Source organism: Hetaerina americana, unplaced genomic scaffold, assembly GCF_022747635.1.
Source record: "Hetaerina americana unplaced genomic scaffold, ioHetAmer1.1.p SCAF_1, whole genome shotgun sequence".
Lineage (NCBI taxonomy): Eukaryota > Metazoa > Arthropoda > Insecta > Odonata > Calopterygidae > Hetaerina > Hetaerina americana.
In genome coordinates, this window is record NW_027286069.1 from 105,084,729 (window position 1) to 105,098,761 (window position 14,033).

At 33.4% G+C, this 14,033-nt stretch overlaps 1 protein-coding gene across 1 annotated transcript in view; it reads right to left on the reverse strand.

The window, feature by feature from the left end:
* The window catches only part of LOC139694182 (sodium channel protein 60E-like), a 283,656-nt gene that overhangs the window by 68,936 nt on the left and 200,687 nt on the right, over window positions 1-14,033 (reverse strand). The window contains exons 13-22 of the mRNA XM_071592651.1: window positions 12,746-12,916; window positions 11,187-11,380; window positions 10,931-11,036; window positions 10,675-10,800; window positions 8,452-8,728; window positions 8,167-8,366; window positions 6,739-6,944; window positions 4,021-4,336; window positions 2,796-2,912; window positions 2,453-2,611 (exon numbers count right to left, since the gene is read on the reverse strand). Of these exons, the coding sequence (XP_071448752.1) occupies window positions 2,453-2,611; window positions 2,796-2,912; window positions 4,021-4,336; window positions 6,739-6,944; window positions 8,167-8,366; window positions 8,452-8,728; window positions 10,675-10,800; window positions 10,931-11,036; window positions 11,187-11,380; window positions 12,746-12,916 (1,872 nt within the window). The remainder of the gene's footprint in view (window positions 1-2,452; window positions 2,612-2,795; window positions 2,913-4,020; window positions 4,337-6,738; window positions 6,945-8,166; window positions 8,367-8,451; window positions 8,729-10,674; window positions 10,801-10,930; window positions 11,037-11,186; window positions 11,381-12,745; window positions 12,917-14,033) is intronic.

Consider the following 14,033-nt stretch of genomic DNA (forward strand, 5'->3'; position numbering starts at 1 on the left):
TGAATTAGAAAGTTGTGCATACTTGAGAAAAGCTATTGATTACAACTTGTTTGTGGGTAAGCTACCAAAATTATGCAAATTGAAGACTTACTTTACTAACATACATTATAAATATGGCCATAGAAATGGGAGTAGTCTTTCCATAGTATGGAAATAGTCTTTTCATTTTTTATGAATTAAATATCTCAAGAGGATTATAATAAAATAAAAAATATAAATGCTTACAATATTTTTGTACAAGAAGTTGTAATAAATAGGAATAAGTAAGCCACATCACTGAAAATGTCGAAGGTATTCTCATACTCATACTCATAGGTATTAACAAGATGTGTATTAAGACAAAATGCCAATGCCATTAGGTCACCAAATAAGTGTTTCTTTTTGCTGAAAATCTCCACTATCTATTAATGGACCCCAAATCAAACAGTGACATGAGCAATAATGAAAATAAGCTGCCTTTTCATTATCATCTCCACCATTTCACAACTATGAGGCTTAGACCACTCTTTTTCCAGTGATTCAAATTTGTCTTAGTTCACATGGTGCATTTTTCCTTGATGTATTCATTTTGTGGAATTTTGCTGAGTGCTCTTCATTATTTTTGCTTGAAATGCTGCTGGAAACTACACGTTTTGCTGATGGCTGTCATTATCAGCCAACCACACCATTGAGCAGCAGCACTTCAAGTCATTAGTCCATATCAGAGTTGCATTATTTTGAGAAGATCTTTTGAAATATGAGTGGAAATCTGCAGACAAGGGCAATATTGATTGACTCATATGCAGGGAAAACTTGTTTATATGCAATTCATATCCAAAATTAGAGTACTGATGCAATGAGGATAATGACAAATACAATAGAGTTATTCAGGCACATCTTTTTACCCAAATAAACTTGGCTGAGAAAAAATTTTGCTTCTGAAGGTTGTGACAAATGCTTCCCAAGTATAGGGTTCCAACCATGACAAAGTGTTATCTACAATTCTTCTGGAATATGAGAGGTTCTGGAATATGTTACCAGTAACCAGGTTCGACAAAGTAGCTGCTTGAGCCACTCGGGATGAAATAGAATCTCACATGACAGTTTTCAATGAAAGGGGTAATCAATAGCAGAAGCTCTTGCAGAACATCTTTGTGCATGATGGTTTACTTTTCTAATGACTTTTTATCATTGGGGCTTTAATTCACCTCATCTCATGCACAGTTCATAGAACTGATGCATTTGCATGCCTCAATTCATAGTACAACATGCATGGGGTGTCTCCTACTGAATTTCTACTTCGTAGCCACTCAATAGATTTCTTTCCTTAGCTCTACATTCATTTCTTTTTGCTTTTGAAGCCATCACAAGAGCGGGCAGGGGTTAAGTTCTTTCTTCGAACAACTTATAAATCACTGCTAGGTCTTCAAAATACATGTTTACCAGTTTTGTGTGAGCTGGCAGCCATCAGCAAAACAAACTCAGCAGCCAGAGGTGCACAGCAAGCACTAGATTTTATTATGCTCTTTTCTATTGTGGTTAAATTTAAAATTTGATAAATTAAATTTATATAGGTTTTCATCTTCTGAGTGAATGAGGTTTCCAGATTATGACTTAGTGTTTCTACTTATTTTGACCTTTTCACCATAATAAAAAACAATATTTAAATGCAATAATATGCTGTGGTGATATTTTAGGTGACTGAATGAAAGGGCTCCCGCTGGAAAAGCAAATAAAAACAATCTTTGGCGCAATTCAGATTTTTGGACCAACGGTATGATTATTTACAAATTTATAAACTTCACCTTTCCACTACTAACCACATCCCTTGCTAAACATAACTTCAATGGGCCAATTTACATTATATAAAAATAAAAAATATAAAACAAATTATGAACCAAAACTGAGAAAGCATTATAATAGAATTGATTTCTCATCCATTGAAATGGTGAGTTCTTACATTAATTTTGGGTTCAGGAATGAAGATTTAAGTTTTAATTGCATTCATTTATCTAGAAGTAGGTCAAGACCAAAAACATTTAGGTGAACTCAAGGTTTCACATGATGTATTTTCCATTATAACCACCACTGTGTAAGACTTCCAGACTGCATCAAAAAAGTTAGGCATAAAGTTATTCAACTTAATATACAGTCCTGAGCTTATGTCACAATATTCTTTGTAAAACACTTGTAAGCCACTTTATCTATCAATAATGCTAACCTTTGGAATAAACTTCATTTCAACTACCAAAAGATCATTCATGTAACTTTAAAGTAATCAATACCATTACTCAGTCAACTATGACAGTGTTAATGAAGGAATTTACTTTATCATGGTCTGCGCATGAATGCCACAGTAAAATGGAATGATGCTAGACAAGCAATCAGCTTATAATTAACTCTTTGACATGGAAACTTGTTCAAATGAATTAATCAATAAAGTTAAGAGAAAAGCAAATAATAAACAACTCACAGAAATAGGAAGAAGCTCTCCCTCATCATCAACACACTTGAAGAATTTACCTCCAAAAAACTGCACCCCCATTATAGAAAAAATAAGCCAGAACACAAGGCAAACCAACAAGACGTTGAAGATGGAAGGAATTGCATACATTAAGGCATTGACTACAATCTGAAAAGAAAATGAAAACAATTTTAATTTTTACAGTTTTGCTAACTGTTCTTGTGTACACACATATGGATGTCATTAGATGCTCTTAACCTAGTAGTACTTTTACTATGATGCACATACAAACTTGAAAATTCACTTTTCAAATCCAAAAAATGTGTCCCAATGATTTTGTATTGCAACATACTCTCATTCCTTGCCACCTGGAAATGGCACGTAATGGCCTCAAGGCTCTGAGCGTCCTTAAAGATCTTAAAACCCTTAAGTTTTCATTCTCTTCTATCAGCAAACTGAACACAGAAACCTAAAAGTGAATAAATAAAAATGTGTGAGTTAGTAAGCATTGAATTTTGTACAGACTTAATTTTATGTGCCATAACTGGCTTGAAATTAGTGAATGTAATACCTATATAAACAGTTAAATAAGGGTTATTCTGCATCAATTCAACAAATGGTATTTCAGGTTCCTGTATTGTAATCCAAGTTTATGTATGGGTAGCTGAGCATCTCAAACAAAACATTCTTATACCATTTTCAGAAAAAAGGTTCATGTGATTTACCCATTTTAAAAATCATTTCCCAAAAATCCCTACCTTTAATTGTATTTTCCCTTCCCTATAAGGTTGTTTGCATAAAAAAGGCAAAAGTAGGCATTCAAGTTTTAATAGATATTTTTAGCCTTTATAATCTACGTTTTTGGGGTTACTTTATCAAGAAACACTTATATACAACTGGATACTTGGCTATCTTATACCAAAAGATACAATCTGGTCATCAGCACCTCAGACAGTAATCTGCCCTCACTCAATGAGTTTAATATATCAGTAATATTTTGTTGTCCATTTGTATCAAAAAAACCAAGGGCAATAGATGTGATGTTGCCAGATCTGTCCGTAAAATTTAGACTCAAGTAATTTTGTTGAATGGGCTAGTGAATATTAGACCACTAATTGAGTGTACTTCAAGTGTAGCACCAATTGCTATGACCAAAATTGAATAGCTCATCCGTTTCCTTTAAAGTCAATACCAGGAGCACCCTATATTTGGTAACTCGATGATGAAGAGGCATGACATTAGAATTATAGCGCAAGTAAGGTGCAAAAGTATATAAATCTATAAGGAATTGCTGAAAAAAAAACAAAGTGATTATGCCAATAATTGTATCATTTGCCTGTATTGTATCATTTGCCTGTAACGAAATCATAATAACTGGCACCTTCCTTCAATACAAAGGTTTTTTTAATAGCTTAACCTTATTGTAATTGTCTATGCTGGCTGTAAATGTCTTTATTAGTTTTATTTTCCTAAAATATTTTTCAGATCTATGAAAAATATTTCAATTAGGCGGCATAAAAAAATAATTACAGTTTAAAATTCCAGATAATATCATTCAGTAAGTGAAAAATACTCACAAACACTATGACGAAGTCTAGAATTGTCCAAAACGATGTGAAGTACTTCCAAAAACCAAGGGCCAGCCACTTAAGTACCATTTCAATAGAAAATAGAGCACAGAATGCAAGGTTAGTCCAATAGAGGGCAGTTCTCAGGGGAGGATTGTGCTCCAGATGAACATCCTCAAAGCAGAGGGTGATGCTGGATGCAAAAATAAGCACCAGCACAAGCCACTCAAAGGCGGGAGTGTCGACCACTCGGAGAACCTTGGTTCGCACAGTTTTCCAGCGTATCCCAGCAGGTGTGAGCATCCAGGCATGGCAGCATTTGCACCTTCAATATTACACACATACACTTCAATCCTTCACTTTGTTCAATAAATGTGGAAGGGTGGCTGAGGACAGATTACTAATATTAAAATAAAACTACCACCATTTGAAAAAAACTTAGGTCCAATGCACATTGAAAATGTATGTAACCCCATTTTGTTGTTTTTTACCAAATGAAATACTTAATTTTCAAATAATTTGAATGCACTAAAATATAAGATATTTTAAAGCCAAAGATAAGATACATTTAATCCAAAGAGAAGATTCTTTGAATTTCACAGAGAAAGTTAAAGTCTAATTTTAGATTGGGAATAAGTAATATGCCAGTATGTACCAGAATTTAGTTTCTTTCCAATTGACTACCATGTGTATTTCTTCGAATTTCCATTCCTAAAGGCCTGATATAATGAGCACAGCATATAACGAGTAAAGCCCATGGTACAGTTAATTGCTCCATGATTCACATTCAAAATAAATTGAAAATAGTGAAGCCTACACATGATGTCCACAGTGCTTGCTCAATAATACTAGTGTTCTATGAGTGAATAACATCTGAATATACATGGAGACTATAAAATTGAATCTTTATTTTATGGCCATCTCAGGCTGCAATTTGTGATTTACGTCATTCATTGCACAAGATTATTGGTTTGGTTATTTTCTGCATGGCAGCATTTCACACAGTCCATGTTACCACAATTACTACGAAATGGATTTGGATTTCAATTGTGGAGTCCCTCACATAATCTGCCCTTTCAACTCTAATTTTTAGCAGAGATCAGGAGCTGGAAAAGGTATTTAATACCGACAAAATTTCATGAAGCCCCTGACTGGAATCAGAAAAAAGTGTGATTTGCTTGCAAAAATCTGAATCCCCAATATGAAAGAGACACTTAAATAAATAATGTTACTTTTTTGCATATTAAGGAGATGAAATAGAAGCATTCTAGTATATCTTTCTTTCTTATAAAACAATTTCTGGATATTGTGTCCCTGAAAAGTGGTGGTTGTTGAGGATAATAGCAATGCTTGAACACAAAATTATTCAACCAACCATCACTTTGTCATACATACATTTCTGCTTAAATGAAATCAGCAACAAAAAGGACATAATGATTTATTTCAATGTTTTCCCTGCAATGCTTGTTCAAAGCCAGTTAGAAGACAACATTCAAGAATAACATAAGTTTTTCACATGATGACAGCAATGACGAATATATGAGGAGATGGTCCAGATCAGAATGATTGAAATGGTATAAAAAAACAATAAACACAGTAATCAACCCAAAGGTCAGTTTGGTAGGTGATGGTAGAGTTCGCCCAGTACTAAGCCCGATGGCATGTGAAATTCACACATCAGGTGCAGGCTATGGTTTCCCAGGAAGATCTGGTACTGAAACAATCACTTGGTATGGGCTTTTTAGTTGCCTCATGAGAGTCTGTTAGTTCTGTGGTTTTTTTGCACATTAATAAAAATTGTCTTTGTCTACTTTTATTAATGGTGTGTTAACAAACTTAGATTGTTGGTAATTTTGCTCTGGAAATATGACTACAGGTATGTATGACATGAAAAAATATGTTGTCCCTCTAGAAATGTTTAGGCAATTAATTAAAATTTTAAAACTGTTGTTAAAAAAGAAAGAAATTGAAATGTTCTTAATCTTTACATTGATCAATTATATTTCCAATGCATACCAGTGATGCATAATCTCTAGCCAATGATACGCCATATTTATGATATCAAACAGTCACCAAGATGGACCAGTAAATACTTAATTAATATAGTATTAAAGTAAGGGAATATGGATATCCTCCAAAGTCATAAAAAAGTATCATCATTTATTGCGCATAGTTTCACAGTTGACATTCTTATTCCTTTGTCATAAAATGCCCAAAGAGATGGTTATCCAAAATATAATAGGATTCAACTAATAATTGGTTACATGAGAGCTTGAAGTAGCAAGAGATGTCATTTAGATTGTGAGCTCCCATTATATTAAGCTTCCACTCTTCAAGGTTTTGATTTATTTAGTCAAATATTGTACTTTGGATGTAACAAAAAACATTCAATTTACATTAGAATAGAATATTCTCTGCTCCTAACAGGTGTCTAATTTTTACTGGATAATATTCCATAATCTCAATTTAAGAATTTATATATTAAGGAAATAGTACGTCATAAAGAACTTTTGTAACTCATCTAGAAACACTATATGGACAGCCAATGCCTATAATTTATACTAATTTCAAAAGCTTTTCACTTAGCGAATACAAAAATGTAAATATTACAATTCCCATTGCAACATGAAAGTGTTATTTCAATACATTTGATGAAGCCAAACTTAAATTAAAATTAATCACAGAAATAAATTGACCTAAAATATTAATGGCTCATTAAATACATACCTATCATAACAGTGATCAGGGAAGCAGTTCTGAGGAAGTTTGTCCGGCTTCCGGCGGCCAAACCCAGGAAAAGAACTTATGTTGTCCATAAATCTGCCTTGGGAATCTCTCCGCCCACCCACTGTCAGCTCATCCACATATGAGACTAAGGCATGCCAGGGATACTTGGCGGCCACTCCAGGGCCTCCAAGTCCACATGGTGTTCCCTGAGTTTGGAAATCACAAGAAATACATGTGATTCAATTTTGAACCATGAACAACTTTGAATGAGTCATGCTAAACAATGGATTAATGCTTCATTCTGTGCAAGAGGATTTCACCATATATCCCTGATAACTATAATCTTTTTCATCGATTTCTGAAAGCAAACATAAAAACCATAGCATTTCAATAATGCCTAATTATTTCAACTCAACAACTATCATAGACATACTTAGTAAACTTATCACTGATTCATTAAACATTTTCACATTACTTATTTAACAATGCAAAAGACTTCCCTGGATGGTATCATGATTCTTTGAAATCATTAGACTACTTAGAAAGAGTAGCAAGCTATTATGTTTGTATCATGCTTTCCAAGGGAAACACTTTCTAAATGAGCTTTGGATCTGTTGCCTCAGGGATCACCACCCTCGTGGATCTGTTGTTGATCCTTTATTTCTCCAGTTAATATGCTCTATTGCTATTGTTTTTGCAATCTGACAATGTTGCTGCAACATTTGACTGCCTCAAGGATTTAGGGATGTGTGAGAAACCTGCCCAGTTGGCAGGAAGCTTGAGTGAGGAGTCTCTCCGAATCATCTCAGAGGGGCTGGTTTGCAGCCTTTCCATTTATTTCCACACAGTTCACATCCTAGCACTTATCAAATAAATGTAGTCCTAAAAATATACGTATATGCACATGAAAAAGATGCTGATCCAACCATAAAATCATCTGCAACTTTCTGTGGGTACAGTATGAGTAAATGTGGTGCACACATTTTTTCTGCCGTTTTCTACTGTCTCAATATTAAATGTTTAAGAGAATAGACATTTAAGAATGAAACAACCTATTATGAAATAAATTAAATAACTACTTTCTTTATTCATTACGTGATGGTTAAGGACCCCTGCACTGAATACTATATTCTATAATTATCACGGGCAAAATTTATAAGATGCCTCCAGACAACATATTCAAGGAATGGATGGAGACTAGATCTAGATATTTATCACCACTATCTCCTATGGCATGCTCCTGATTATTACAAACAATTACCTAAGTATGATGTTAAATAAATATATAAAGTTTTGATTAAATAAGTTTATATGACACACTAACTACAGGAGAATAACTTTCCACTCATGAACCACATCAAGATAAGACTTAATTGTACACCGATTTCTGAGCATACCATAAGTGATGAATGAAGGTATGTGTCTCACCTGTGGTGCACTGGTGTGTGTGGTTACGGTTGTTGCCTTGGGCACCATGATTTCCAGCTCTTCAGGAGCGGCACTAGCTGCTTCACTGCTAGTGTTCCTATCAGGCCTCCGACTGCGTGAAGAATGCCCCAAGCCCTCCAAATCATCATCTCTGGATCCAAGAACATCCATTTCAATTGTCTCCTCAGTATTAGACTCATCTGTAATGCAAGAAAAAAATAGTTAAAATAAATAATTAAATATACTTCCTCATTGGGGAGAGGGCAACCCAACTATTCACTTCACCTCTGGAATCTGACTGCTGGGTTGCCAAAGCATATCTGCCATGGCACTGCCTCTCCTCTGGCTGCCCCTGAATCTTCTCCTTGTGACGGGTTATCGCTTCTCGCACTATCTTCTCCAACCGGGCATTCTCCTCATTCTCTGATCTTTCCTGGACTTCCTCTGCTTCATCTGCATCATCCTCATCTCCAACATTTGCTTCCCGACCACCCTTTCGTTTTCTTATGAGTTTCTTTATTCTCTCAAAACTTAGTGCCAACTTGGATTCTTCACCAACTTCCTGGAAGAAACCATTGTTTGTAAACCTCTAGCCAGAGCAATAATTCTATTAATTAGGTCAGTTTTCCCTTCCAGCAGACGAATATTTGTTAGCAAAAAATGTCAACAGACACTATATAATACTCTAGATAAACACTATAAACACTACAGACTGAAATTTGAAGGTAGTTTTTTTCAACAAATAACATTAGATGATCTTGTATTGTGATGAACCTAGTGTCATGGAAAATAAAATCACAATGGAGTGATTTTCTGGAGAAAGTAATTCTGCAAAATGAATATCTTGTTTGCTTATTAAAGCCCTGAGAATAATATAAGAAACTATAGAAAATTATTAGAAAGTATTGGGGTACATTTTTTTATCCTCCTATTTAATATAGGAAACAACACCTCAATAACAACTTTTAATATATTTAGGATTCCTCATACTAGCAAATAAATAGCTACTTTGAATTTGAGACTGTGCTGTTGAATATTATCATCATTAAGTTAAGGGTGTGCAAAACAGGTTTCTTTGCAAAAAAAAACAAATAAAAAAAATGAAAAAATAAATGGTTCACAATTAACAAATTGAATCAGCCATTTTTTTCATTGACGCACTTTCTTAATTAGCCAATAATTAAGCAAGTGTGAAAACAAGATATATGAATAAAAGCAGCAATTCACAGATCAAATACTTGGTATTTTAAAATGGCAAAACTCACTTCTTCCCTCTCAACACTCTAAATTAGATAGTTAATGAAAAATACAGGCATTTGCCAGTGATGAATAAGACAATAATACAGCTTCAAAATATAATTCGAAAATATGGCATCATTTGCCGACCACTGACACCTATGTGCTTTTCAGTAGCAATCACTTATAAATTGAAACCCCGCTAGTCATATTTTCATATAGAGGCATGCTATATAATAACCACTTCACTAAATATTATTTGGCCTAATGGGCCTGTTAAATGCTTTTCACCACTTGTTGCCTCTGTCCACTGTGAGCAATGCACTCCAAGGAAAGAATAAAGATGTTTTACATTCACATTGCAGTCTTCTCTGTTCATATCTACCCATATTTAAGAAATCATTTGTGTATTTTACTGACAAACAAAATAAAAATATAATGTGAAAAGCAGTGTTCCTAGTCATAGCTTGGCACTTATTCTCTCTAGTTATGATCAGATTCTGAGCAAGAATTCTCAGGTTCCAAGCAATTTCCCCATTTTCACATCTACCCACAGAATTTTCATCTTCTGCTTGATTTTCAGTATGATTCATTTTCGTTTGAATCATTTTATTGCTCTGTAAATCAATATTAAAATGAAAGACTTCCTATTTCAAGGTGCTGTTTTAAATTAAATAACTCTGAAATTTAAATTTAAAATAACTCTGCTCCTACTCGGAAAAATGAAAATGATGTTTTTCACAGCCTGAATACTACACCAGTTGAGGACTTTCCAGATGAAAATTTTAAAATTAATAAGTGTACTCATTAATAACCTATGCCAGTAACAACTAACTTTAATGAACTAATAATCACAATATAAATATAAAAACTGTCAGTCAACAATGAAACTCAGGAAACAATATATTTAAAGTCGACCTGCCGTATCTCATGGGCAGTGGGATGCTAGCTTAATTTCAGGCTCAGAATTAAAAATTTTAGATTCTTACATGCATCGATTTACATATACAGAGAGCTGCAGTAAGTAATCTACACTGCAGTAAGATTACAAAAAATTCAAGGAGTTCATGATATTTAACTTTGAGGCACTACTGTATATACTGATGTTGGTGTACATATTTCTTAACAAGCTGCACCTCAAATATTTCATTGTATGTATATGAAGGTGGAAAAAGTTTCAGGTTAAATTTTAAAGAACAATATAGTATGTAACTAGGGCAACAGAATTAACTAAAATGAGTGTATAGTTAAAAAAAAATTATCCACACTTACCTCCTTTTTCATTTTTATTTCCTCAGAATTAAAACTGTTGAGCAACAAAGCCAAAAACAAATTAAGCACCATGAAATTGCCCATAACAAGAGCAGGAAGAAAGATAGCAAAACATGTCTCAGGTCCCTGAAAAATAAAGTAGAACTTCATTCACTCAAAATATAACTTACATCATTGCGATGAATTAAGGTGACCTTAGTTTAAATATTATTTTAACAGCATTTATTTCCACAATATCATAACATTTTTTTCATACCTCATCAACTTCGGCTCTCATACAGTCCCACAAAGGTTCAATCCACTCTCCACAAAGGATGCGAAAAATCATCATAAATGAATGAAAAAAATCTGTAAAGTTCCACCTAAAACAATAAAACTTCCATTAATTTACTCAGCTTACTTCATTAATTCTACTTTCTTGTAAATAATTAATTAAAGACATGATATTTTTTAAGGTTCTAAATAGATTGCAGACCAATATGATGTTAAATATTTTTCATCTTAATACTTGCCTTGGGACAGGATCAGGTGAAAACCTCTCAGGAGTATAATCTTTAGAAAATAACTGCATACCAATGACAGCAAATATGTAGATAACAATGACTAAGACAAATGTGAGGTTACCTAAGGCTCCTAATGTAGATATGATAATGCTGAGAAGAACTTTCATTGTTGTCCATGACTGAGCTAACTTCAAAACTCTTAACTGTGAGGGAAAAAAAAGATAAAAGTCAGCATTTCATTCTTATATATACTTTTCATCATTTATTGAAAACTCTTTCAGTTGCATTGATTAAATGCTATCTTCATGCCCATTTATAGCTCATAATGGTGGAATGAGAAATCTCCCTAATATTGAGAGGAGACCAGGACAATATAGATGGAACTCCATTTTTGATCGTTACTATTTGCTCATTACTGAAAACTTAGAAAATCTATCCTCTATATTTATGTTATTACCGTGATTAAGAAATGGCCATGTGTTGCGGATTTGAAATATGTTAATGCACCTATATATTTCTAATAGTTTTATATACTTCAGGGGCTGGAAAATGATTGCATAATAATTGCATTCTAAAAATATCCCATACAATAATCTTTTAATTTAATAATACTATAATGCACTTACATATAATAATTGATAAGATCGTTTTGTCATTGCCATAATTCAGACTCAGGATGTTCAGTTTTGTGGTCAGACTCATCACTATTGCAAGATCTACCTCAATTATTCATAATAATTTGCTTATATGGACACAAATATTTCCATCAGTGGCCATACATCCCTACTCAAAATTACTCTTCAATTATACAAAAATCAAAAGGAGGTAATAATATCTCAGAATTAAATGAAACAAATGAGTACCTTGGTAATGCCCAGAAATTTTTACTCCCTGGCCCTATTAAAATCTATAAAATCAACCTATTAACACCCTAATTCAAGTACTGCAGTGAAAACTGACTGGCCATTACCAAGGTTAAAACTAAAAAATAAAGACAGCTCTCGAGGAGTTCATCCATCAGGTCTTGCCAAGCAAGTTCATTTGGCAAATTTAGAAACTATAAAATAAAACTTGTATTGAACTTATGTGTAATTATAGGTTTATTTTTGAAATAGATTATTAAATTTGACTATGTTTTAAAACAGGCAAAACAATTATGATTAATTATCCAAACAACATAATGTAATTGTTATTTATTTATTTAGCACTTGTCCAAAAACAGCACATTTTGGCATTTACATCGGACTATTAACAATGATAACAATGGACACAATTACAAACACCCAAGCCCTATGGGGAGGAAAACCCACCCAGGCAGGAATTGAACCCATGAGCTTTGGGTTGACAGATGAGAACATTATCCCACCACCACTGGGGCTGCCAATTTATATAATTTTATTTTACGCAATCAACTTAAATCCTACATTTTTCATTCCACTAAAAATATTGTGAAAAAAGATAATAACTTTCAGTTAAACTTGCAAGATATACACTTTGAAGGCTTAAAAGTTCTGAAACAAATTAGCAGGAAATTCTTATCAAGGAAAGAAATTTTACGATATACTTACCAGTCTTAATCCTCTCAGAACAGACAAGCTATCAATCAGCTCAAACGAAAGATCCAACAAGCTTGCAGAAACTATTATTAAGTCAAATATATTCCATCCTGAGTCAAAGAAATCCTTACTCATAGCTAATAACTTCAAAAAGCACTCTAAGGTAAAAATGGAGGTGAAAACCTGAAAATAGAAGAAGTGATTAAAGTATGAAATAATGGAAACATTATAGTTAATTAGAATATGATTTTAAATAGATTCCATTGATTCTATTTCTATAAATCAGTTGGGCTTCAGTAAAAACCAAACTGTACGCAAATAATTATGAGGGAGAAGCTGAAAAAATGAAATTTTACATCTTTAATTACCAATGGTTACAATATGTCCCTTACTTCTTAACCCCTATCTTGAAGGTTTCAACTTTTGGAAAGAATGATGTTACTAACTGTTAAATCAAAATTTGAATGTTCACATACACATTCACTTATTCACATATATATTTTACAAAGTTAGCACCATATATATGCAAAATGATCATATTATTACATTCTGAGCTGAGTTTTCGCTGAAAATTAGCAAGTACATCTGGCAATATCACACTTCTATATTATATAGCAAACATTCATTATGCCCATGAAACAAGCATATTTATAGGGAGAAGTTAACTGGGATAAGGGTACACAAAAAAAGATTTCAAGTTTGATTACTGATTTTCTTCAAGGTGAAATCCTCATTTTTTTTACATATCAAAGTGACAGAGAGGAAAGAAACACTGTGGAGAGAGAAGGAAATCTGAAGGGGATGATCATTAACCTGGAGAAGTTGATGAGAGAGGAAAAACTAAATGCAAGTAAAACTGAAACATGTTATCTTCTGTGGAAAATTTGTAGGAGGGAAAACTGTGTTAAATTTGGTAATCAAAAACCAGATGAAATGAAAGTCATGTTAATTGGAGAGAAAAATTAAGAACAATAGAAGAAGAAAAAAATAATTAAAACAAAAATCCTGGAAAAGAAGGCATCCTATGAGAAGTTAAGTCTACTTACTAGTGGCAGCATAAGACTATGAGGAAGTAAGAACATTATGAAAGCATATATGTATTTAGCGCGTGCTCCTTTATGGAAATGAGGTATGAATAATAGCAGCAGAAAGGAGAAGATTGGAGGAGTAGAAGAAGAATGAATAATGAAAACCATGAAGAGAAATGGGAAAGATATCCCATTTGGCAATTCAGCCAACTAAGAAAGCCTGATGAGGACATTCATTAAAGAAAAATGAAAGGGAAGGATGACAGAGGTAG